Source organism: Sciurus vulgaris, assembly GCF_902686455.1.
Source record: "Sciurus vulgaris genome assembly, chromosome: 6".
Classification (NCBI taxonomy): Eukaryota; Metazoa; Chordata; class Mammalia; order Rodentia; family Sciuridae; genus Sciurus; species Sciurus vulgaris.
This window is the reverse complement of record NC_136466.1, coordinates 10,912,661-10,937,561: the sequence shown is the minus strand read 5'-3', so window position 1 is coordinate 10,937,561 and position 24,901 is coordinate 10,912,661. Positions and strand designations below refer to the sequence as shown.

At 46.0% G+C, this 24,901-nt stretch overlaps 1 protein-coding gene across 1 annotated transcript in view; it reads left to right on the top strand.

Moving 5' to 3' along the window:
• DOCK2 (dedicator of cytokinesis 2) overlaps positions 1 to 24,901 on the top strand; it is a 407,460-nt gene that overhangs the window by 147,235 nt on the left and 235,324 nt on the right. Inside the window, exon 26 of the mRNA XM_079145391.1 lies at positions 3,309 to 3,457. Within this exon, the coding sequence (XP_079001517.1) occupies positions 3,309 to 3,457 (149 nt within the window). The remainder of the gene's footprint in view (positions 1 to 3,308; positions 3,458 to 24,901) is intronic.

Sequence of the window (24,901 nt, the reverse complement as noted above, 5' to 3'; positions counted from 1 at the left end):
TATTACACAGCTCTATTTTATGGCCACTTCTAACACATTGCCCTCTAGAGACATAAAGGCCCTAGGTTTATTTTGTCACTTATACCCATCTGCTTCTGATGTCAGCTGGCTTGGTTGCTGTGACAGGTGATTAACCTACCATCTTCCCTTTCACCCTGAAATAGTCCTCATACATAGCAACCCCTCAATAAAGGTCGTGGAGAGACTGAGTGAAGGTCAGGCTGACTGAATGAGTGAATGAGGTAGCTAATCGCATAAATGAGTTAGCCCTTTATCTGCCTTCCAGCCTCTCCTTCCTCAAGGCCCTAGTGAGCTCACAGTGTTACTTTAGAAGAGTTTTAAGTAATTTGTTGAGAAGCAAAAGGCTGTTTTGTTCTTAAGATGCTGTCTTTTTTTAATACTTTTTGTTTGTTTGTTCTGGTGCTGGGATTGAACCTGGGATCTCTTGCATGCTGAGCACGCTCCATACTAAGCTGCCTTTCTAGCTCCTTAGGTTGTAAACTCAAGACAACTGACCCCTCTCGATCTGTTTCCTCCACCATCCTTCAAGATCTTATCAAATCGTTAGCTTCAGCAGAACATCAGTGTGTTGTGTCAGAAGCAGGACCTGGGGCGGGGGTCCCAGACTCTCTTCTCTGTGTCACCACCTGGGTTATCACGAGGGTGTCTTCACCAGCCTCTGGGTTTGTCCTTCGGCCATTGTTTGCACTGCAGGGACATGACTCTTCTTCAAGGACATTTTCTGGTGGCTCCCTTTTGCTCAGGGGACTGTGGAAGAACAAGTGGTTTTATTGTGTTGTAAACCTCCTTTGTTAGAATCTCTTATTTATTTTCTTGCAAAATAAACTTTTTGAAGAGGAAGACTTTATAACCCTTGTCTAATGTAATGAGAGAATTTACAATTCTTACCTTCTGTTGGGTTTAATTGTGGGAGCAAGAGTGGAGGCATGATCAGGCAGTTAAGTATCCAAGCTGGTGAGGTTGTGCATCTTCTAGCAGAGAGCCTACCACTCCAGACTTATCCCTGGTTTCCTGGGACAGGTATCTGAACACAGGGAACGATACCTTAATATTCTCTTAAAGATACATTTAAAAGCAAACTTCTGAACAAACATTGTGGAAAAGTTCCCTTGACCTTTTTAATAAATATATCTGGACAGAAACTCAACTTCCTTATGACAAGATAAGAGCTAAGTATAGATTTAACTTAAATCATATGGTAATTGGGATGCACACATTCTCCAACCTTCCCCTTATCTCTCTAAGCAAAGGGTATTGTCTATTTCAGTGTCTTGTACTCTCAAAAGCCCTCAGGCCAATGACCTCTTAAGTGCAAACTTCTCAGGTCTGATTATTCTTAAATTTACTAGAATAGGTAAACATATAAAGTGCCATTAAACCCATGGCCTGTGATTTCATCTATAATTTTAAGTGTAACTGGATCAAATATTTTGCTTTCTACAAATCTGTTTCCATAGAACTGACATCTCCCTTTGCCTTTCAGAACTTTCCTTTGCAATGTTATCTCCCATTATTTTACTTGCAAGAGAATGTCCCACGCCCTCTCGGTGTGGTACTATAAATCATCCACTGTTCTAATTCCCTGCCCTGCCTCTGGCAGTGTTAAAACCAGCTCAAAAGCCATCTCTTCTGCTCGTTCAACCACGGCTTGACACTGTGATCCTGGTTGGTATTAGGCACTTGAATTCAGTCCAACTCTATGGAGCTTACACTTTGGTGGACTGAATGGACATTAAACAAATAGATTAGGACTTGATTTCAGGCTGAGATTGGGGCCCTCAGAGCAGGGACCAGGTTCTGTTCGAGCCTGTAATCTCCCTGACCTCTCCAGCCAGAGCTATTTCGCCTTCGGATGTCTTCAGGGCATATTGTGAGACTGCCAATTGCAATGTCTTGGCCCCTTCGTGTCCCCATCGGCTACCGCTTAGGGTCACCTGGAGGGCTAACCAATGTGATTCGTGCAAGACATTTGAAATGGTGTCTAGTGGCCCAGCACATTGTAAGCACTGGAGATATATTGGTAACTTTGGCAGTTAGTATTATAAATGTTCCCTTAAGTGTCAGACAGCAGGGGCCACCGTGTTTGGGGTCAGGTGCCAGTATGTCCTGAGAAAGGCAGGGAGTGTACAGAACAAAAGATGGCATCTAGCTCTTTCCACCTATACCTTATTCTAATTTCTGCCACTGCTCATTGATTTTATGGCTAATCACTTTTGTTGGATTTTAAGTGCCCAGTGGGCAGGAACCATGTCTCATCCGTGAACCTCTAGATATACGGTGCTTCAAAAGGTCAAAACGTCTATTTGTTGGACTGACTTTAAAGGAAATCATGGTGTGTATGATTCACAGCTCGGCTCACGCAGACCTGGGTGTGAATGGCTTGCGACATCTTAAGCCTTTCTATTTTCAAAGGAAATAAAGCGATGAAACTGTGTAGGGCTTCAGAACCTTTGAAAAATTTCTCAAGACAGCAACGTCAAGAGAGATACCCTTCTCTGAAAAAGTCTCAATTTACTTAAAATGAAAGCAGCATTCACGAGACTGCAAGGGGAAGGTCATTCACATTTTGTATGGTTTCTAACAGTGAAAAGACCCACGAGTGGGGGCTGGGCAATAGCAAACATCCACACTTTGGGATGCCATAATACGGTTTAGTAAGTAAGCTAGCCCTGATAGGCGATAACATCAACAGTGCTCCAGGACACACTGGCAAGTGAGTGACAAGTCAGGGTGCTGAGTGCTAACATGCAGCCAAGGCCCCTTTTGTGTAGAAAGAAAGCAAAACAAGATGACTCCATATGTTTTCTAATGACCTCGTGTCTCTGCAAGGTCATAAGAAAAGAACTTGAAGGTTCACAGTCACAGTAGAAAAGTGCAATAAAAATGAGAGCGTTTATATCATATAAACATATATATATATGGAATAAAATAACTGATTGCCTCCAGGGAATTGGGGATAGAGGAGGAACCAGAATTGTGACTGATATTCCAAAGAAATCTTAACCTAACTTCAATATTAAATTTTTAATAAGAATATATTTATGAATAATTTATTTAATGAAAAAGTACAATTACACATAAATATAATATAGTTTATATATGATTATAATTATGAAAATTTAATGAAAAGCTAATATGTAATTATATGTGTGTGTGCATATATACATACATACATATGTGTGTGTGTATATGTATATGTATACTTATAAACACACACACATACATGAGGAAAGAACAGGATCCTACGGATGAGGAAAGCACATACCTGTGGATGCCCTTCCTCCTAGAGTGCCGGGACATTCTGCTTCCTGTCATCACCAAGGAGCTGAAGGAGCTGCTGGAGCCAAAGGAGGAGATGCAGCACCAGACCCAGGAGAAGAAGTTCTGTGTGGAACTGCTCAACAGCATCTTGGAGGTCCTCAGCTGTCAGGACGAGGTGAGTCCTCACGATGGCGCCGTGGTCCTGAACTCAGACAAGGGCTGAGATGGTTAAGTTCTAATATTGATGCTGATGAAGAGCAGCTGAAGTCTAAAGAGAAAAGCCCAGGCTTGCTCAGGGCCTGCCGTTCCATGAGATTACCCCCACTGCTGTGAGCCATGCCTTGGGACAGCAGGCGTTAGGCATGGGGCACACTGTCCTTGTCTCCGGGTGAGTGGGCTTTCTGAGAGAAGGTGTGCGGGTAGGCAGGCCTAGATGGCTGTCCATGTGCTCAAGTCCTGCTTTGCAGGCTAGCGGTAGTTCTTATGCCTCTGCCCTCCAGAAAGCACCCTTACCTGCTTCCTGGACTGATTGATTTGGGTTTTGTCTCTCCAGTCACCCCTGCAGTAGTGAAAATGGTCAGGCTCTTCCTGAATGGGCGGATCGCCCAGGCCCATACTCCAGAGAGAGGGTGGCGAGGGATGGGATGGTGGCTGGGAGGTGGCCGAGGCAGTGAACCCAGGTTGTATTTGGTAGTCATCACACAGATCAGGCAGGGGGAACCGAAAGGAAGGTCTGGGTCTTGGAGGAGCAGGTGGAAGGCTTCCCAAGGCAGAATCTGTAGAGAACCACAATCAGCTGGGAGGCTGCGACTGGAATACTTAAGAACTGGAAGAGGGTGGTTCCTCTGGCAGCTCTACCTTGTGTGTGAAAGCGTCCACAGGGAGCCTGCCCTTAGATGGGTCTGGTTTCAGAAGACCATGTGGACCCACCAACCTGTCAGTCTTTGTGGGTAAGCCCTGCCCCTCCCCCAGCTAGAACATCCTCAGAGAAGAGCTTTCTGGATGAACTCTATGATTTCTTGACTGCTTATATCCCCCCTGCTATAGTCAACCATTATTATCAACTTCTTCCTGTGTGGCCTCTCTCCTGTCTCTTCCTCCTGTTCTCTCCATCCCAATTAAGACCAGTAGAGTAGAGGGAGGGGCCTGGGGAGGGCGCAGCGGGGAGGAAGAGGAAGTACTGGGGATTGAAATGGAGAAAACTGTGTTATCCATATTTATGAAAATGTCAAAATGAACCCCACTCTTATGTATAACTATGCCGCACAGCACCATTTTTTAAAAAGAGTCTCTTTATTACTTGGTGAATGTAGTATCTTGCTACATCCATTCACTCAAAAATATATATGATGTGCCAGGTGTGTGTTAGGCATTGGGGACATAAGGCATGGTCTGTTTCCTTAAGCAAACCTTGACAGACATGTAAATAAGCAACTTTTTGAGCAAGCCACAAGTGGAAAATTCCAGTCCTTGAAACCTTGTTTCTTGCACATAATTACTAAAAATACTGAATAAAATTACTTTCAGGCTGTGTGTATAGCTACATACGAAATACAGATGAATTTTCTGTTTAGACTTGGGACTCATCCCCAAGATATATCATTATATCTATATATGCAAATATCCCCAAATCCAAATACAATCCAAAGTCTGAAGCACTTCTGATCATAAGCATTTCAGATAAGGGCCACTGAACCTGCAATATAATAACTAGAGTCTACGTGCATACTAAGGGTACTAGAGCTACAAAGCACGCTGCGTGTGTGTTTTAATAAATATTTTTTTCAAGGAAGCCTTCACAAAGGAGGTGAATCTTCAGCTGGTGCTCAAGGGTGAATAATTAAGGATCATAGCTGCTACTTCATTTGCAGTTTTCTCAGCATGGTGCAAAATGCCGTCCACATGTTCACCCTGATCTTAAACACTGAGGCTTAATATTCCCATTTACAGTTGAAAAAACTGACATTCATAGACTTGATTAACATTTAAGATCAGACAACAAATAGAGGCCAGGGTCAAAATTCAAGGCTGGTCACACTGCAAAGTCTCTGTCACCATTGGCATTAGGGTACAGAGGCGGGGTCTTCCCCTTCCTTTTCTCTTCCCAACCCTGTTTCCTGGAAAGGTAATACCCAAGGGGCTGGATACCCAAGAGCCCTTTGGGTGATGATGTGAGGCAGTTTCTGTAAGCACCTCACCTAGCCAGCTCTTCAGCTGGTTCCAGACTGTGCCATTGGGTCCCTGGCGTCCTTTGGAGGAAGAGTTTGGTCTGACTCTTGCCATGCAGGGATGTGGAGATTGGTCCATCATCTCTGCAGTAACATCGGAAAGTGTTGCCTCTTTCTGTTGAAAAGCCAATTTGCAACGTTTCTTATCCTTCAGTAATGCTCAAATCCCTTTCACTGTGGGAAAAAAGTCATAGGTCCTTGAAACTATGCCAGTGTACCCCAGTTTGAGGAACACGGTTACCGTGGGCTAATTGCCAAGGTCCTGGTCCACAGTTCATTTGTAAAGCAGGGCGCTGAGGTTCTGCCCAACCCAGGAGAGTGGCCCCCTCAAGCTCTGCCCCAACAGGCTGTCATTATACCAGCCACCAGTGAGAAGGGCCTGCTGTCCCACGCACCCTGGCACTCAGGGCTCCAAGGCCACGCAGCAGCCAGGAGTCCTGAGGTCCCCGAGGGGCTGTGGCATCTGGAGTCAGGTGCGTGGGCACTATGGTGTCACTCTTCACTGTCTCCGAGGGCATGGCTTTTATTTTGAGACCAGACAGTGGGGACTAGCCCTCCCCTCTCAGCGGAGGAACTGTGTTTGCTGGATGAGCTCCTAAATTCTCCTGTCACCACTGAGTCAGGTCCAAGACTGGTGAGCCTCGCATCCCCCTCCAGCTCAGGAAGGTGGAACTCTCTCCTCTCGAAGCTGCTTCTGTGATGCTTAGGACTCATTCTGTGGTCACAGTTACTTTGAGCTGAACTGAAAATCCCAAAGCATCCAATCTAAATTTCTCTTATTCTAGTTTATTGTGATTCTCAATGCTGACTGCGTATTCACATCATCTGGGGAGTCCTTCAAAAGCAGCATGCCCAGGACCCAGTGCTAGGCATTCTGATTTCATAGCTCTGGGTCTGCAGGGGCATCACAATGAAAAGTTTGCCAGGTGGTGCTAACAGGCAGCCAGGGTGAAGGACCACAGATCCAGTGCAGAAGATCTTAAACTGAAGCACACACCCCCACTGACCTGATTGGCTATGGCAGGGGTCTGATCTTGGGTCTGGAGGAGGGAACCTGACCATTTATTTTTCTAATGAGTTCTCAGGTGCCTTCACTGCTGCTGGCCCAGAGACCACACTTTAAGAGTTGCTACTTGAAAATTATCTCTTTTTTTCTCCCTTCAGTATTCCTTCACTGAAAATGGAAGAACGGTTGGATTTATATTCAGTTCTTTACCTTCTTAATTTAAGAGCCCTCTTCAGTCCATAAAATCTAACACTTTCCAGTGTGCATTTAAAAAACCACAAGATAGCAAAGACTTTCAACTCATTCATTTCCGCAGGGTAGCAGGGACCTAGCACATGCAAAGATCTGACTTTGAAAATCCAGACCATTGGGTGTGCATTGGATGTGGTTTTGAGAGGCACCAACCTGTAACATATTGGAAATTTGGAGAAAAATATAAAAAGACTCCAAGGGCAAATGTCCCTGAGTTTTTCTTTGGTTATTCAGACCCTCTATGTTAATAATAGAATAGCCATTTATTACTAGCTCTTAGTTGGCACCATGGAACAATTCCTTGTCCCACCCCCAGGGTAGACTGTCCACCTACCGGAACCTGATGGGGTGGACCACATGCGGAAGTTAGCAATTATGGTGCAGGATGCCAGTTTCCACTTGGGTGGTGGGCCAGGATGCTTGTCTTCAGTGGTCATTGTTGGGGTAATTACAGCCCAGCTCAGTAGGCTTGCCTTATTTTGTGTAACCCTGGGTGGCAGTGTGATTGGGGGTGGGGGACAGGATGCCTTAGCCTGCGTGTTGATTTTTTTTTTTTTTTTTTAATGATAGTGTTCAACTTCCCAGCCCAGCTTGAGGGAGTCCACTTAGCATATGAAAGGGCCCAGCTCAGGTGAAGGATAAAAGACCCAATGCGGACCTCTATTAACTCTTTTCTTCACCCCCACCCCCTCCTGAGCCAGTGCAGTTATCAACTGCGTTTCTTTGAAAGATCCTTTCACGTGGACTCTATTCTGTGGCTGACTGGCTGCTGAGTAAATCATAAAATTTAATTTCCCATCAGGCCCAGAGGGAGTTAATTTTTTCTCCTCTAAAAAGAGCGTTTTCATTTTTTATGTTTCATTTCTCTAAGAGAGTCATCATTTTGAACCCCGCTCAGCAATCATAAGTGAGTTAAGATGACTCCTAATTCTGAAGAGGAAGTGGTGGTGTTTGTCTCTGCATCCTGGAGCTAGGGATACCCAGAATGGCCTTTGAAAAGATCACTTGAGTCTGTAGTGACCACACAGCGGGGCAGGGGTGATACTCTTCTATTAGTCAAGTCGGTTTGAGGTTCCCATACCATTATTCATCCCCCTAGTAGGGAGGGCATCTGAGGTTTTCTCCATTGCATCTCCTCCTCCCACCCCCAGGGCAGAATCTAAGACTTTCTCCTCTGTCTTTTCCTGCCTGTGTTCACCCTGACATTCCCGCCCCATCCTTTTGTGCTACACAGTTCTGTGTGTAGTTCTGTAGTTCTGCCAGGCTTTGAGCATGGACGCTCAGACAGCAGACTTCACGAGTTGACCCCTTAAGTCTCCCCCCGGCTGCTCCACCTGCGCTCCCCATCTTCCTCTCCACCGACTTGAATCCTCCGGGGTGCAGCTCACTGCCACCAGCTGAGTTCGGGCTTCTGTCCCCAGGACACACTGCCTCTGCACCCACCCAGCCCAGTGTCTGGGATCCAGTCTCCCTGGGAAGCCTTCTCTAGCCCTCCCTGACTCTGTGTGGTCCTGGGAGCAGCAGCGGCTCCTTCATAGCCTGATGTGGTCATCCTCTGTCTTTTTGGCACTACCCCTTGCCCTTCCCAGATGGTGCCTGGCTTGTAAAGCTATCTGTTAAGGGAAAGAATAAATGAATGAACCCCCCTCAAAAAATGAACAGCAGCGTCTGCTTTCACACGGGCTTCTGCTCGGGTGCTATGAGGGAATGCTTCCTCTTTGGGGCACTCTTTAGATGTCAGGGGCTGAGGGTTGAATTAATCCCCCTCCTCAGCTCCTGACGCACCTTCCTCATGGCCCATGCAAGGCCTTCTATTGTTTGTGAATTTTGTCAAAAAACCAAAATTTTATCAAATCAATTTTGGTGATTGGACTGGCTTTTGACTAGAGCAGCGTCTGTTCTGAAACCCAGGAGAGCTCCTACAGTGGGCGTGGTGGAATGGTTGGCTGTGGGAGGCAGCTGGAGTAGGACCAGGAAACAGAAGAGGCAGGAGAGTGGCTTGGTTGATGTCACATCTCATCCTGCCACCATCCCTGTGAGGGTCAAAGCAGAGGGATTTTTTTTTTTTTTTTTTTTTTCTTAATAATGCTGGGTCCTTTCCAATGACTTTCCATGAATCTCCTGTTTTTAGGAAAAACTGGTCTGTTGGGGGATTTTCTGATTACAGGGCACTTAATGGTTCTCCAGTACAGGAGCTCAGTGACAATAATTGCCTCTTGTACTTTTATTTAACAATTTCTTACCTTTTACTCCCATGTGCCACTCCCATGGCTACCCCATAGGTGGTTTGTCTGACATGAATAAGCAAGTATGGTTCTGGGAGCTGTATGTGCTTGGGAGCTCTCTCTCTCTCTCTCTCTCTCTCTCTCTCTCTCTCTCTCTCTCTCTCTCTCTCTCTCTCTCTCTCTCTCTCCCTCTCCCTCTCTCCCTCTCCCTCTCCCTCTCTCCCCCCCTCTCTCCCCCTCTCTCCCTCTCCCCCTCCCTCTCTCTCTCTCTCCTTCAAAGAGTATCAGACATTGACAGTAAAAGGCAGCATCTTGGGCTCTGTTAGGTCCCAGTGGAGGGCCATGGCTCTATATGAGCAGGATTCACAGGGCTGGAGGGTATCTTTGCCCCTGCCCTACCCTGTGGGAAGAAGCCACCTGTAGTGCTTTCTGAAGCACATCCCCCAGGACCACCCTGAGTTGTGGGTCTCTAAGGATCCCAGCAGCCTGCCCAATGCAGGGTGGAAGGGAAGCTGCTGGGTCTCTTTGCATTACCATTGAAATCCCAGGGATCAATACCACCTGCAAAGCAGCTGGGATTTCTTCTAACCCACCAACACCCTCACATTTCAAATAAAGGCAGGAGACAAGGCTCCCTGAGATTCTTTTGTCTGTGGTGTATTCCAAAGAGCAGCTAAAAATGTCCCAAACATCACCTTGAGCTAGTGGTCCGTTTTCTTTTCCCCCCTCTTTCTTGGCTTCCCTGGTGTTAGATGGGCCCTTCCCAGGCCAAAGGAATGGCTTCCCAGGGATGGTGACATCACAGTAGTTTGTTCTTGGCTACCATGTGGTGAGATAGGTTTTATTATCCCCATTTACCAATAGGAGGCTGAGCCTCAGAGAGGCTGGGTGGCGTGGCACTGAAGTTCAGGAGTCCATGACAGAGAAATTCCTGGAGGCCACCAACCTCTCACACATGCTGGGTCTTCCACTTCCCCTTCCACTCCACTGTCTCACCTGGTACAGGTACATGCACAAGTTTTGGAGTCAGAACACATACATGGGTCATCCCAAATGTGTTTAGAGAGCACCTATCATGCGCATTTGTTCTGAATTCTGGGGCTGGAGCAGTGAACAGACCTGGGGAGAAATTCCAGCTCTGCTGTTTATCAACCGCGGAATCCTGGGAAATCATCCCGCTCTCTGTAGAGTGGGGTACAGTTTCTCCAGGGCGTGGGAATGTAGTGAACAAGAACACCTGTGAAGACATCAGCCCGTGCCTGGCCTGTCGTCCTAAACATGTGATTTTCTTCTTCCTCCTCTGTTCCCCTCCCTCCTGTGCTGCTTCTAAACATGGCTGCAATTCTTGCAAGATCAGCAAAGGGTCAGTGGCTTCCCAGGAGTGTGGTAGATGGGTACAGAGCCTAGCAAGGGCTCTGCGGCCCCGTCAGTGCTGAAGGCGACCCTCAGCCAGCCCTGGCAACAGCCAGATGCTTTGGGGCCTTGGGCTCCATGCATGGCAGGTCTGCCAAGAATCACCAGAGCCTGTGGCCAGCTGAAGCACAGGCTTCCCCTGCCGGGCATCTGGCCCTAGGGTGCGGGAATCCTGGAGAGACTGGAGAGAAGCATCATCCTGCCGTCTCAGGGGTGTGTGTTCCAGAACTCAGGCTCATAGCGCTCATACCAACTCCTGAAAATCAAGTGTTAAATGTTAAGGAATTTTGTGGATTTAAATTTAATTAAAATTAAAAAATTTATTTGAATCTATAGTTAAGCAAACCATCTTAAAATCAAGGTAATAGATACTTAGAAACTTTCTAATTACCTTGCTGCATCTTATCCGGTGAGTGAGGTTATTTATACCTGTTGTGTCTTAATGGCAGAAATACCATTGAGTGCTCAGCCTCGGTGCCTGGAATCAACCACGAGGGAAGTATTTATAGCTCAAACATGGGGAAACATCATCTATCCAGGCGTTTATTATTTTTTCTTCCTGGAGAGCCAGTTGATAAGAGTGTCCTGGCACACCACTGCCAGGACTCTAAGGAATTGCCCAGAACAAGAAAAATCCAGAAGCCCAGAGGACCTGCCTGGGTGCTTTTCTTCTGTCCAGCGACTGAATGTGCTGTCCTCTATGGGGTCTCCTGGGACTCCTGGGACAGATCAAAGAGACTGAGCTGCCAGGATGTCAATTTTAAGACAAACTGAACGCCCACCTGAGCCGGGGAGGGGAGGAGATTCATTTCTCATGGCTCTTCTCATTGACTGGAAATGGCGTCTTCAGGCCAGTGTGAGAAAGAGCCCTGATCCCTGTGGCAGGCCATGGGTGGGGATGGAGCTGGGTCCACGGATTTGCTGGGCCAGTCCAGCTGTCTGATCCCACAGATGTGGGAAAAGCAGGCTTGCCGGGGAGGTTATCTTTCACTGTAGCAGTTTTGTCCTTAAAGGGGATTTAAAGGTTGACTTGGACTAGGTGAACACCAGGGTATATTTTGTTACCAGGAAGGACCATCAATGCATATTTAACCAATGGGAAAACACAATGAGAAAGAGGGTGGTGGTTAGCATAGTCTCAAAGTTGCTTGCCGAGTGCCTGCTTTTCCATGGCACAGGGAGAGATAGTGGCCTTACGGTGGAGATGCCTGACGGGCATGGTTAGTACAAAGCAATCTCTGACTCACTTCCCCCACTCTGCTCTCACACCCAGATCACTTCACGGCCAGGCAAACAGTCAATTCTGCAGGGGACAGCAGCTGGGTGTCCTCTCAGGCACTTATGACACTCTCTACCTGGAGACAAAATCAGATCCCACGGGGCAAGGGCTCAGTCTCATGTACCCCTACTTCAGATGCCAGTCACAAGCCCCCGGTGGCTTTCCCTGTGCTTCTGACCAGCTGGTGTACAACCAGGATTCTTGCTCCCCTGCTCTGATTCTAGCCACTACCAGGATTCAGAGAAACGCCTGCTTACTGGTGCGTTGTAAGAGGTATTCCAGAGCTGCAGATGGGAGATGCACAGGGCAGGGTACGGGAGCAGAGCAATGGTGCTACCTGGGCATGCCCCCTCCAGGAACCTCCACGGGTACAGCTACCTGGAAACTCCTGAACCCTTCTGTGTTTGGGGATTTTATGGAGACTTCATCGCAGGGCATATTGCTCATAGCCTAGGTGGGGAGCCCAGCAAGGCCTGTCCTTCTCTGAGTGCAGAAGGCAGGACCTCTCCTGAAGTCAGGGTCTGATATCTACTCTCAGCCTGGGTAGGTCAGGGAATTTCCTTTCGACCAGTTCCAAGGGGGGGGAGATTAGAGTCTGGATGACTGTCTTGAAGAAGAGATTCTAGTTTCCGTGACCTGCCTTGGGCAGGGAGTTTGGAGCCATCAACTGTGGATAAAACCCCAAAAACCTATGTACCATGATATACGTGGCATCACCCAAGCAAAGAAAAGATCACAGAAGGGAAATCCACCAGCATCACGCGCCTCCCACAGGCTGCTCTGAGGAGGGCAGAGCGTCACTGTGACAGGGATTCTTGCCCCCAAGGTACAACCTCAATCTTATAATAAGGTAGTCAACAAGCCCCAGTTGTGGAATACAAAATAACAGACCAGACCGGTATTTCTAAAATGTCATAAAAGATGAAAGATTGAAGCGCTGCACAGACCGGAGAGGACTCAGGAAACAGTGTGGGGTCTTGAATTGGCTCACGGACCAGAAAATGGACGTTGGATACATAACCCACAAAATGAGTGAAGCCTGTAGTTTAGTTAGTGGCTTTGTACCTGTGTGAATTGTCTGACTTGATCATTGTCCTTTATATTAGAGGACAGTGGGTGAAGGGGACGGAGGAACACTCTGTACTATTTTCACAACTCTTCTGAAAGTCTAACATTATTTTCAAAATAAAAACTTTTTTGAAAGTTTACTTTTAAAGCATTTTAAAATGACGATTACTCACAAAGTGTGCGTTTTGACGGTGACTAGTACCTCCAAGTTTACCTGTCCCCATGATGGTGGAGAAAGGGTTTTCTCTGGTTTATCAGTTAAAATCTACAGACTATGAAGAGCCTTACCATAGGATTCCACTTGCAGACTTCCTATGCTCTGCCCCCGCCACCAGGAGGTCAGTGGGCTTCCTACCAAGTGAACAGGCAGGTAATTAATGGACTAAGTCAACTCTCACTGTGCTCTGACCCAGGATGAAGCTGGGGACTGGCTATGTTAAGGAGCACATGGCCCTGTCCTGGTCCATTCTCAAAGACCTGGCAGGCTGCATTTCACATGAGCTATTCCATGATTCGGTCCTTACAGCAGTTCCTGGGCCAGGGTGTAGGACTCAAGGGTGACCTGATCTTTGGTTTGTTGGCCTTGGAGAGTGGGTGATTTTTTTTTTTTTTAATTTTGCTTACCACATAGTCTTTGGGTCATTTATTCTCAGGTGATCCACTTGGAAAATTAAAAGACAGCTTTTGTGACAGCTGACCAGAATTCCCCCCAAAATACAGTGAACAACCCACCATGTTTTGTTCCATCTCACCATCTTGAAACACTTCTAGAGTGTTCTTTGAGGTTCCTTCATCTGCCACAACCAAAGTTCAAAGGATTTGCCTACAGTCATCCTCTGGTGGCCTCTCCACAGCTGCCCCTCTGTCCTCAGTCCCACACCCCTCTTGTTTATCTAGCAGGGATAGGACAGGGTTGGCACAAGCAAGGCACTTGCCTGCGGATGAGGGCAAAGTGTCAGCAGGCCTCAAAAATTCAGTAATCAAAAAAAAAAAAAAAAAAAAATGAATGCAACATTTTAAAAGTAATCGATATTTTGATATTTTGCCCCTTGTGGGATTTTTGCATTGATTTTTATTTAAATTAAAAAAATATTTTGCATTGCATTTTATTTGTCTTGATTACAGAATTCTGAGGACTCCCCTTCAATTTTGCACCCCAGGCTTGTGTTTCACTCACTCCCTCATGCCAGTGCTGGCTTTGCAAAATACCTGTCATTAATGCCCATCATCTGCAATAACCAAGCTAGATTGTGACCCAGGAATAGGTGTCACACCTTGCTTCCCCCCATGGTGTGGAAGTGTCCTGTCTGCAGAGAAGCCTTGCACAAAAGCACTAGTTGAAGGGCCAGTTACTCTGAAGCTTCACTGGGCAGCTGCTTGCTTCTTTGCATAATGTTTGAATTAAATCTCCTACACAGTCAGGAGGCACGAGTTAAAAGCCCACTCAGCAGCAGAAAAATATAGCTATGTTTGGTTCAGGTTATAGTTACTGAGGGAACTATAACTTTGATTTGCTCAACTGGTGTAGATGTAAATCCTTAAGTGCAACGTGTTAAATGAGGAAGGAGGCGCTCTGTTTGTAAAAGTGCTTTTGAGCTGCAGTGCTGAGGGTAGGGCTACAGCCGCCATATGCAATCTGGGGGCAGCAGCCGAGGATTGGACCAGGGAAGCTTCCAGCTGAGAGTCCAAGAGTTCTAGAATGGGCATTTTCTCAGGGAGTTATTGTATTGGATAGGTTCAGTCTTAGAGATAAACACCTTTGATTTAGCAGCCCAGATTGAAAAATAAAAAGTTGAATTTCAGCACGGTTTCTCAGAGCAACCTGGCACACTGAGTTCTTTGACTCTCTGTTACCATTTCTTCTACCGAGAATTCCAGCTTGGCACAGCCTTTCTCTCCAGCCACTTTCCCTACTGTTTTCAGGTGGCATTTTGCATCCTGTGAGGGAGATTCTCACTCTCACACCACCCTGCTCCCTCCCCTTTCTTTGTCATTTACCTGTGTCCTGGGCATCCCTGCAAGACATTCTTGTTTTTGTTCCTGCTTGTCCTAAAGGCCTCCAGCTGGTGGTTCACAACCTGAATCTGGCCCACTGATATATTGGGTTTCGTTTACAGAATTACTTGACAAAAAGTCACAGTCCCACTACTTCCTAGTATTTTCTAGGAGTTTGTATTCACCCTTTTGTATTATCTGCCTGGCCTGTGTAGACATTGAATTTGGGGCCCCCCGGGGAGCAAGCTTTCCTAACAGGCCCAACCCCACTTCCTCTTTCCCTAGATGATCGCCCCAGGCTCTTCTAGTTCTGCCTGTCCTTCTCTGCTGCATTCTGACAACTTTGAGCTTCATCATGGAATTTAGCACTTAATTATGTGCATTTTTACATTTGCTCTTGTCATGTTTTTTAGGCTTTTCTGGCACACGCTGAGATGAGACCAAGCTGGTTGTGGTTATTTCCCTTTTCATCTAAGGCAGTGTCTTTCTATCCAACAGCTCACTCAATGCTAAGGAAGCACCTAGTATTTGCCAGGCAGCATTCAAGGCAATAAGCATACAAGGGCAATTAAGGGGAGCCAATCTCTTATTCAGAGACCTTACTTCCCAGCACCTGCAGCTCTAGTCCCTGACCTCAGTGGCCTATTCATTATTTCCAGGCTCACTTTATCATGTGCTTCTGACATGGTCTACACTCAGGCCACTGCTGTGGTGCATTTTTCTCTGAATATTTTAACACAACTGTCTCTTTTTGCTACCAGGGATTGAACTCATGGGCACTCAAGAACTGAGCCGCTTCCTCAGCCCTATTTTGTATTTTATTTAGAGACAGGGTCTCACTGAGTTGCTCAGTGCCTCGCTGTAGTTGAGGCTGGCTTTGAACTCACAATTCTCCTGCCTTGGTCTCCTGAGCTTCTGGGATTACAGGTTTGCACCACCACGCCTGGCAACACAGCTGTCTTTTGAAGTCTTGACAATTTCTCTTGTCCCTGACCATCCGCCTCATTCTGTAGATGTATGGTCCACCCTTGTCTTGGAAATTTGGCCCAGGCTTTCCTGTACTGAAAGCGCTTTCCTATGGCTGTCCTGCATCTGCTCTGCAGATTCCCATAGGGCTTACCTGATTTTGTGTTTCCGCTATATTCCTACCTGCCTGGGTGCAGGGCCGAATTCCAAGCAGACACTCAATAATTGATCTCCGTGGTTTGATTGATCCTCCCATCTTCAATTAGTCTGCTTTCTAGAAAGACATGCTGACACTAATTTTATCTTTTTATACTCAGCAGAACATAATGAGAAAGGTAAATCTGCCGCCCTGGCATTAAGATGCTCAATAAAAGCAGGTGCTGACCTCGAGGGCTGTGGGCTCCCAAAGCTGTTGAGACATCAGGTTAGACTTCAGCAGGAACTTTCCCAAGGAAGTAATCCATCAGGCCAGCTGATGTGAATAGGCCTCACCTAGAATGTGGTTGAACTTTGAAGCTGAGCTCAGAGGCCCCTATTTTCTCATGGTCCCTGCATAGTTTGTGGACATAGTATGCACTTCACCCTATCTGGCTCTCACCACACTTGAGTCACCTTTGCTAGACACTAAGCCTGGGACTGCAGGGCCTGCGTCTGCCTTTGGCACTGCCCCTGCTAACAGAGCTCCTGGTTGGTTTGCATTGAGTTAAATTCTGGTTGAACATTGTGGACTTTGGGGATACACAGGCATGTGTTTGGATTCCAGTGTCACCACAAACTAGCTGTGTGATCTTGGGGAAACCGCTGAGGATCTCTGAACCTCAGTTGATATCTCCATAATATTTTGTTAATCATAACTATGAAGTTGCTAAGCAGGGTACTGAGCGTGTTTCTTTTTTCCTTCCCTCTTGCCCTCAGAATATATTTGATTGATTGGCTAATGGACAAGGTCTGCTGTCTTGGTCCAGGTGGTGATGAGGAAGATGGTCCTTGGTGTCAGGGCCTCATAGCAGCTTTGGGGAAGAGTGGGTTTTATTTCCAGGTCTAGTTCTGACAGTCTCTGGGTGCTGGGCAGGGCATTCAAGCATGTGGATCAAAGAGTGAGGAGGGTTGACAGTTATTTTCAAGTTCTTCCATTCAGGTGCCACTGACAGTGGATGGCAAGTGGAACCACTCAGTGTTCTGAAGTGAACTCAGAAGGAGGAGTTCTGTTGATCTTAATCGTCCATGCCAGCTTTGCATTTGAATGCATGATAGGTCCATGTTTTAAAAATATTAATGTAACGTTAACTTGAGTCACTTGCTTGTGAATGCCTGCTGTAAGTCAAATACTGTGCCCATCCTTTCTGTACAGAGGTCAACTGATTTTTACCATGACCGTGAGAGTAGGTGTTATCCCATGTCGCTGATGAGCAAACCAAGCCTTTGGGAGTAAGCATTCTCTAGTCAGAGAGCAAGCTAGTGGCAGAGTTTATTCTGCCTAAATCTGAACCTTCCCCGACTCCTCATCAAGGGGTAAGTGGAAAGGAGCCATCCCTTGGCCATTAGTGTGTTAATAAAATGCTTCTGGCACATTAACTAGAGAAAGCAGAACACAACATCTGCACCCCGCCTAGAGATTCTGTGTGCGTAAGGACTTGAGCGTGTCATGGAGGAATGAGAAGTTAGATATGCTGTAAATGCTGAGCTTATGGCTATATTATTTCATTTGTGTTTCTGGTAATGCTTGTACAATGAATAATGGATGTTTTTAAAGAATGCCCTGCATAATTTAGAGGTGTAATCCAAATGGATAAAGAAGTAGTTGATTTTGTTTGATGCTCTAATTTATCCTACCCATTTTTGTGAGGGTTCAGAACTGTACAAATGCCAGCAAGGCTGCTATTATTTATATCCTTCTCTGTGACCCTTCACAGGGTCACTGTGACTGTGAGGAGGTACCAATGGGAATCAGGGGGAGGCACTCGATGCCCTAGGAGCTGAGTCTGACGCCATCCTCTGTGGAGCCCGAGTGTTCCCTGTGAAGAGCCAGGCCTGGGCAACAGGAGGGTACTGTCACAACCAGGCACAGAGTGGCACAATTCAGTGAAGGTTGGGGAGGAGGAGTTATCATCTTCCCAAGTACCCCCAAAGTCGAGTTATTGATCTGCTTGAAATCTGTCCTGGAGGATAAGTTGCAGAGCGGCGCCCTCGTGGCTACGTGGCACAGGTGACAGAGGGAGGTGGGGCACATGAGAAGAAAGCAGAGGTCGCTGGCGTCTTTGGTGTTCGAGACTAGGTGACTTAGCATAGTTCTTATTTTGCATCACACTCTGATTTGTTAAGATATCAAAGCACGGTCACCTGCTTCTCCAGCCATCCCTTCACCGGTCCTGCCAGCTACCACCCAGCCTCTGGTGCATGCGCCTCTCGTATGCACGTATGTGCCTAATGCTTGCTTAGTGTCGAGCACAATGATACAGCTTGAAGCCTGAAAATTGAAAGATGTGGTCCCCTCTTTACAAGAAATATGAACAAGGTTTTGTGAGAATCAAAGAGAAAAGCAACAACTCTGCCTGGGCGAGGTGGAACCCGGAGTGGGCGAATCAGGAGAGGCTGCCTACAGGGAGGGGGTCGTGAGGTTGTGGTTTTCACTGGTGAGTAGGAGACTGTCAGGCAACCAGGGGAGAAGGACATTAGACACTGGCAAAGCGTACTGCCATCATCTCATTTCTGGTTGCTCTCTGGGGAGGTTGAACTGCCCAAGACTGTTGGGCTAGAGTCAGGAGAAGCAAAATATCACCAGACCCAGAGGACGAAGCTCCCTCCAGGAGCTTCCCTCAGTGCCCAGTGACATTGCCCTGAGTCCTGCCTTACACACAGCCATGACTGTGGGAAGATGACAACCAGAGTTCTGGGTGAACAGGTCAGAGCAGGTCAGAATCCAGGATCGCTTGATCCTGGATCAACGGGCTGAGGGAAAGGGAAGACGTAAAGGTTGGCCATATGCTCTAGGGCTGCACCCTCAATGTAGAAGGCACTGATATCCTTAAGCCTCAGTTCCCATTGCCAAGACCTCGTGGGTGCACTTTTCTCCCAGCTGCTCTGACAGCTCTTGCAGGACCTCTTACCAGTTTCCCCTGGATTGGATTGTCCATGCCCTTCTCTGGCTTCTGCAGACCCTGGGCTGACACTGCTGTGGCCCTTTCCTCCATGTGTGGTTCTTCCCTAGGCATGCATTGCTGACACATGGTGGCCTCTTACAAACAGGGACTGGGTTTCTGCCCCTGATTCCTGAGTGCCCGGACAGAGCATGGAACACAGTGAGTCCACTCTAGCAGCAGGTCAGAATTTATGTGGCAAGTGAGCATTAAAAGAGAGCAATACTTAGGCATCACACCTGGATATTTAGAATTGGTCTGCACTGGACCCTGGGCATGAATGTATTTAGAAAACTCCCAGTTTATTCTAAAAAATGCAGCCACGTAGATGGTTAAAGTAAGTGCTCAGAGAATATTTCTCAAGGTATTGAATTATACTAAATATTTTCTGGGCATCTCGTTGTAGGCAGGGAGGGGATTGGAAAGGAGCAGAAGCCTGCAGTTTAAGCAGCCTACCAAGGATTCAAATTCACCCTGGATCTCAGAACTGGTTGTGGATGGTGATTTCCAGACTCATCTCAAAGAAACCCTTAATGTGTGCCCAGGAACAAGCACGTGGGTTTGGTTCACTTTGAACTGATTGCACCAACCAGTTGGACTGGGCTGCACCGGTGGAGAATGCAAAGTGGCTGAACATCTGGACCACAGGCTGGGCATCATAGGCTACCTACCCAGCTCAACAGCTGGTCAGGAAGGATGAGAGCCGTGGATTAAAAGTGGGTGCATGAAGACAGTACGGAGGCTGGGAACTGAGGTGGTTATCTTCTATTCATCCAGATATACCCCAGAAGCCATGGATCAAATGGGGACATTTTAGAGTAAATAAAGGTAGTTTAGTCAGCTTTTTCACTGCTATGACTAAGAGGATCTGACCAGAACAATTTTAAAAGAGGAAAAGTTTATTTGAGGGCTCAGGGTTTCAGAGGTCTCGATCCATAGACAGCTGTCTCCATTCCTCAGGGCTCCAGATGAGGCTGAACATCATGGTGGAAGAATGTGGCAGAAGGAAGCAGCTCACATCATCAGGAAGTGGAGAGAGAGAATGTCTGCACTCTCCAGATACCAAATGTATACCCCCAAACCACACCCCAATTCCCACCTTCTCCAGCCACACCCTACCACTTCAGTTACCACTCAGTTAATCCTATCAGGGGATTAAATCACTGATTGGGTTAAGATTCTTACCACCCAATTATTTCTCCTCTGAACCTTCTTGCACTGTCTCACACATGAGTTTTTGGGGGACACCTCATCCAAACCATAACAAAAGGAACATAAACTATTTTTACCACTCCCAAACTTAGTGGAAATGTATAGGTTGGTCAGAGAGAGAAGAGGAAGTGGGAGCTCACAGCCTAAACTTTCCAGGAAGAGCTGGGTGAAGACAGGGGTATTGAGAATGTAACAGAACTTTAAAAAAAATGTTGAAATCACAGTTACAATTAGGAAACAGTGATGAAATCAAATGTGGTATTTGAGTATTAAAATGGAAACACGTACCAGATGTTGGTGGCACACACCTGTGATCCCAGTGTGAGGCTAAGGCAGGAGGATGGCAGGTTCAAGGCCAGATTGGATACTTAGTGAAACCCTGTCTCAAAATTTAAAAATTAAGGACTTGGAATATAGCTTAGTAGTAGAGCACCCCTGGGTTTAATCACTCTCCCTTCAAAGAAAGAAATAAATAGAGGGAGAGGGAGAGAACAAGAAGAGAAAAGGAGAGAACATTTCAAAATGAAGAGAAGTGACTGTTCTAGGAGGCAGCAATTTTTCAGGACCATGGACAAGGACACAGCTTCTCTTTTGCTGGTTCTTAATAGAGACTGCTTTCTGGGGAGGGCTTTGATTATATCCAGTCCAAAGTGAAAGAACAGCATGTGTGGGCAACTGCACACATGGATCAGAGGATGCACATTTATTCCTCAGACAGAGGCTTTTTCTGGCCAAGTCTCTTGAACCTGAGATTGACATACCTCTCCCATCCCTTCCTGTCAAAGGAAAAGAAGCCAAGGGTGGGATTCTGAAGCCTCTTGTTGCTGGTAATTTTTCTAAAGTTCCTGGCATAACCAGCCCCTAGGTGGATTAGTTAGTGGGAGCAGATGAATCCTGGCTAAGCTACAGACACTGGATGTTTCATGTCCACGCTTGGTTTTATGTCTGCCCAACTGGGAAAGGATTTGTAGGAAGAGTCTGTTTTAAGGCATGAGGACAGTAGAGTTTTGATTTGGGCAGATCCTGCTGAGGAAACCCAATCAGTCATTGAGTGACCCATCTGCTGTCCATGTCCCCTGGAGGGTAGAGGGATGATTAGGGCTATATCCCTGTAGGAAGGAGAGTAAGAGATCGGAGACATTTTTGGCTCCTCTTTTTCCCTGAGAACCCTAGTCCTGTCATGAGGTCAAGCTATGTCCCCAAGCAGATGAGGAAATCCATGCCAAAAAGTTTCCAGAGTCTCCTTCCTGTTTCCTCACATCTCCAAGTCACTCTCTGTTTGCCTTATGTTAACTTTCCCAGCTCACTAGCTTATAGAATCTACATTCACTTGATAAGATGGTGGTGATGCTTTATTCTGTGCCAGCTTCTCATGTGAGGCGATGAAACCAAAATAGCAAGACTGAACTAATCCCTGTCCTCTGGGGGCTCACTGGTGTTCACAGCCTACTTGCTCAGGAGTGTGAGAGGGACAAGGGGGGACAGTGTGCATTGTAACCTCCTGCCTCCGAGGATCTTGTAGTCTAATCCTGGATCATCCTCGCATAAGGCTCCATTTTAAGGGGAGGAAGGTAGCCTAAGTCAAAGAATGAAGTCCCATCAATGGAAATCCAAGTATTGGTAAAGAGGTACAGGTATGTTTGGGGTGGGAAAAATCATGCTGGTCCCCAAGGTACCTACCCTACCTATGTCTGAAATCATCCTGGGATTAGAGATGAAAGCTGATAATAAAACAGACACAGAGCAAAAGGAAATACAGGAAGCAGAGACCCTAGGTTGTCAGTGGCAGGAGAGAGAGATGGAGGAAGGAGTTCAGGAGGAAGTTGGGACCCGGACAGCATGGAAGCCACATCTTGGATGGCTTCCTGAAAAATAGTAGCCAATCTCTCTACTACCAGGGCGTCCTTTTATCATCCTCTGCCCATGAATGCATGTTTTAAAATATGCTGTCTCCCAAACAAGCAGCAAGTATTAAACATTAAGTAATCTGCTTGCTCATTAACAAAGATTAATTCTATGTAAGCACCAGAATTTTCTGAAAATTTTCAGAATTTCCAGACCAGTGAAGTTAAACAGGTTTTCTACCTAACATTTACTTTGTTCTCATGCAAACAAGGAATCTTGGCATTTTAACCAGCTCATGCAATAATACCGATGATGAGTGAGTGTACAATTTCTGTGACTTTCTTTTTAATGCTGCAGAAAGCTCATGGACTCCCATTCTGCAATGGAAATCTTAAAGGAGCCTGGTGCTGCAGGGCCACTTTCTCATTTGGTACCTTTGCACTCATGGTTTGATAGTTACATTTAGTACAGAGTAGATACAGAACCAAAAGCCTTATGGGTATTTTAGCTTCAAATGCTTAGTTGACACCAAAATAGGAAATGAAAAATGCAGAACTGAAATTAAGAGTTGCTTAAGTATTTGCAAAATGAAAAGTATGTCAGCTAGTTGGCAACAGCTCACCTCCTAGGCAGTTAGTTGTATTTATTGGGAGAGCGATTTTTCTTTTCTGTAACATTGACGTCCGATGTGAGATGAGACCTCCAAAAGTAAGAATGTCTAGGGCCTGCCTCATTGTCCAGAGAGCTCTAAGAAAGGAGCATGAGGGGAACAGCTTAAGATTTTAAAGCAGATGAACCTGTTCTTCCTGAGAAGCAGCCTGGAGTTGCAGGTTCCTGGTCAAACATTTCCACCCCCTTCTATTCCAGCGTGTGACTAAACTGTCCTGTTATGATAGGACTCCTGATTCAGGGACTCTTACCTCCCTTCTTATATTTGGATATTTTAAACAATAAATTATCACTATAGAATGTTATCATCCGATGCAAGAACCTTGCCAGTGAGATGACATGGAGTCACATCCAGCTCTGTCACCTACCATGTTACCTATGACTCTGGCCAAGCCACATATGCTTCTGAATTCCCTCCTTTGAAACATGGGAAGCCCCAGTGCTACACATCTGTAAAACTGTTTCAAGACTTTAATGAGATGGTGCAGGTAAAGCACTGAGAGTGCCTGGCATCTTTTATGTGCTCAGTAAATATCAAACGATTACAATAATTAGAGTGGATCTTATTTAACACCTTAAATTAGGGTCATACTTGAGTTTTTGTCTGATGCATTGGGATGAAAAATACAAAATTCACCACATGTTGCAAATTCATGGTCAAAATTCATGGTCAGAATCTAGCAAATGTTGGTTGTGTTCTTTATTCATATCTGTTTATGCAATTCTCATAAATGGTTTGTTTCAAAGGAAAAATCCCCAAATGACACATCTCTCAGGTCCCCCTCCCTGAGTGGCCCCAGCCAGTCTTCATCCATCAGCATTAGGATGCTGGATGTACAGACTTTGGGAGCTGTGGTTCTTTTTGCTGTAGGCTGCAGGTTGGAGGGTCCAGTGTATTTTAATAGAAGTCCTCACAAAGCAACATACAGGATCTGAATAAAAACAATGTTTTGCTCTAAGCACAATGAGATTCATGTTTTCATTGGGCGTGATGGGTTTTGTTAAGTTTCTTTTTCATTTTTGTATGGTTGATTCAAGAACATTTGTTTTTCATCTGCCAGGAAATGCGAGTTAAAAGCATTTGATAAATGGAATAAAAATTACATAGTTGTGCCTTTTAAAAAAATGGTAACTCGTTTACTCTGTAGTTCTCTTGTGTAGTTTAATACTGTTGACAACAGCCATCCTGCTTGTGAGCACCCAGCTTATGTCTGCAGCCCCAGCATGGAGCGGGGCCACAGGAATGTGGGAGGGTGGAGAGCCACATCCCTGGAAATCCACCACCCCAGACACAGGGCTGTCGGCTCTGGGATGTATCCACACAGTCTCTGGTGAACACGATTCCTTCACCTTGTAGACAGACTTTCATTACTTTCCAATGAGGAAATAGTTCTAGTGCCTTTATTATTAGGCACAGTTATTGTGAGAATTTCCAACAAACCATGGGGAGTGAAATTATCCCTCTAACACCAATCTCTCCCTCCCCTTTCCCACTGGCTCAGTGATATCATTCTTAATGGTTGGCCAGAAATTTCCCCAGACTTTTTGGATATAGAAAAATATCTATCAAAAAAAATGGGATTATATTATAAACAGTGCACTGAGGTCTCCTACTGATTACATTAAGGCTCTCTTTCCAAGTCAAGCTCTGTCTCCCTTCTTCTATTCCATTTTGTGGATTAGCCATCAGGTATAAGATAGGATTTCTGATTTGGGTGCATTTATTTTGTTTGTTACATATGGACATTATAAACAGTACAACACTTTTATAAACAGCTCTGAAAATAAATGTTTCGCTTACAATGTTCTTGGGGCAGATTTCAAGAAAGATTTGCTATTTACAAAGTACTGCCACATCCTTTCATACCTGGGTTTCTAGAACTGGAAGTAGTGGTCGTGGCAAGCCTGGGCTGCAGCCAGGAAGCCTGGGATGCAACCTGCATTGACATTTCTATGACCTATGACCATAGCCAGAGGCTGCTTCCTCATCTGGAATTTGGAATAATAGAAATATTTCCCTCCTTTCAGAGGGGCTCACACAACCCCAGGGCTGTGTATCCCATGGGCAGCCCTGCATGCAGGGTGCTGGGTTGCTTATTAAGGTATGTAAAGCACTTAGAGGTTGGAGTGAAAACTTACAAAAATGTAGCTACTAGTGTGGGAATTACCAGTGCTCAAAAGCAGTTTTCATATACAGGTAGCGTTATGTGCAATGTACAGCTGGAAAAAATGAGGCTCAGACAGCTAAGACTGATCTAGGTCAATGGCAGACAAGGAGAGAATGTCGTGAGTGGCAACTGCATAGTCTCCGTGCAAGGAGAGGC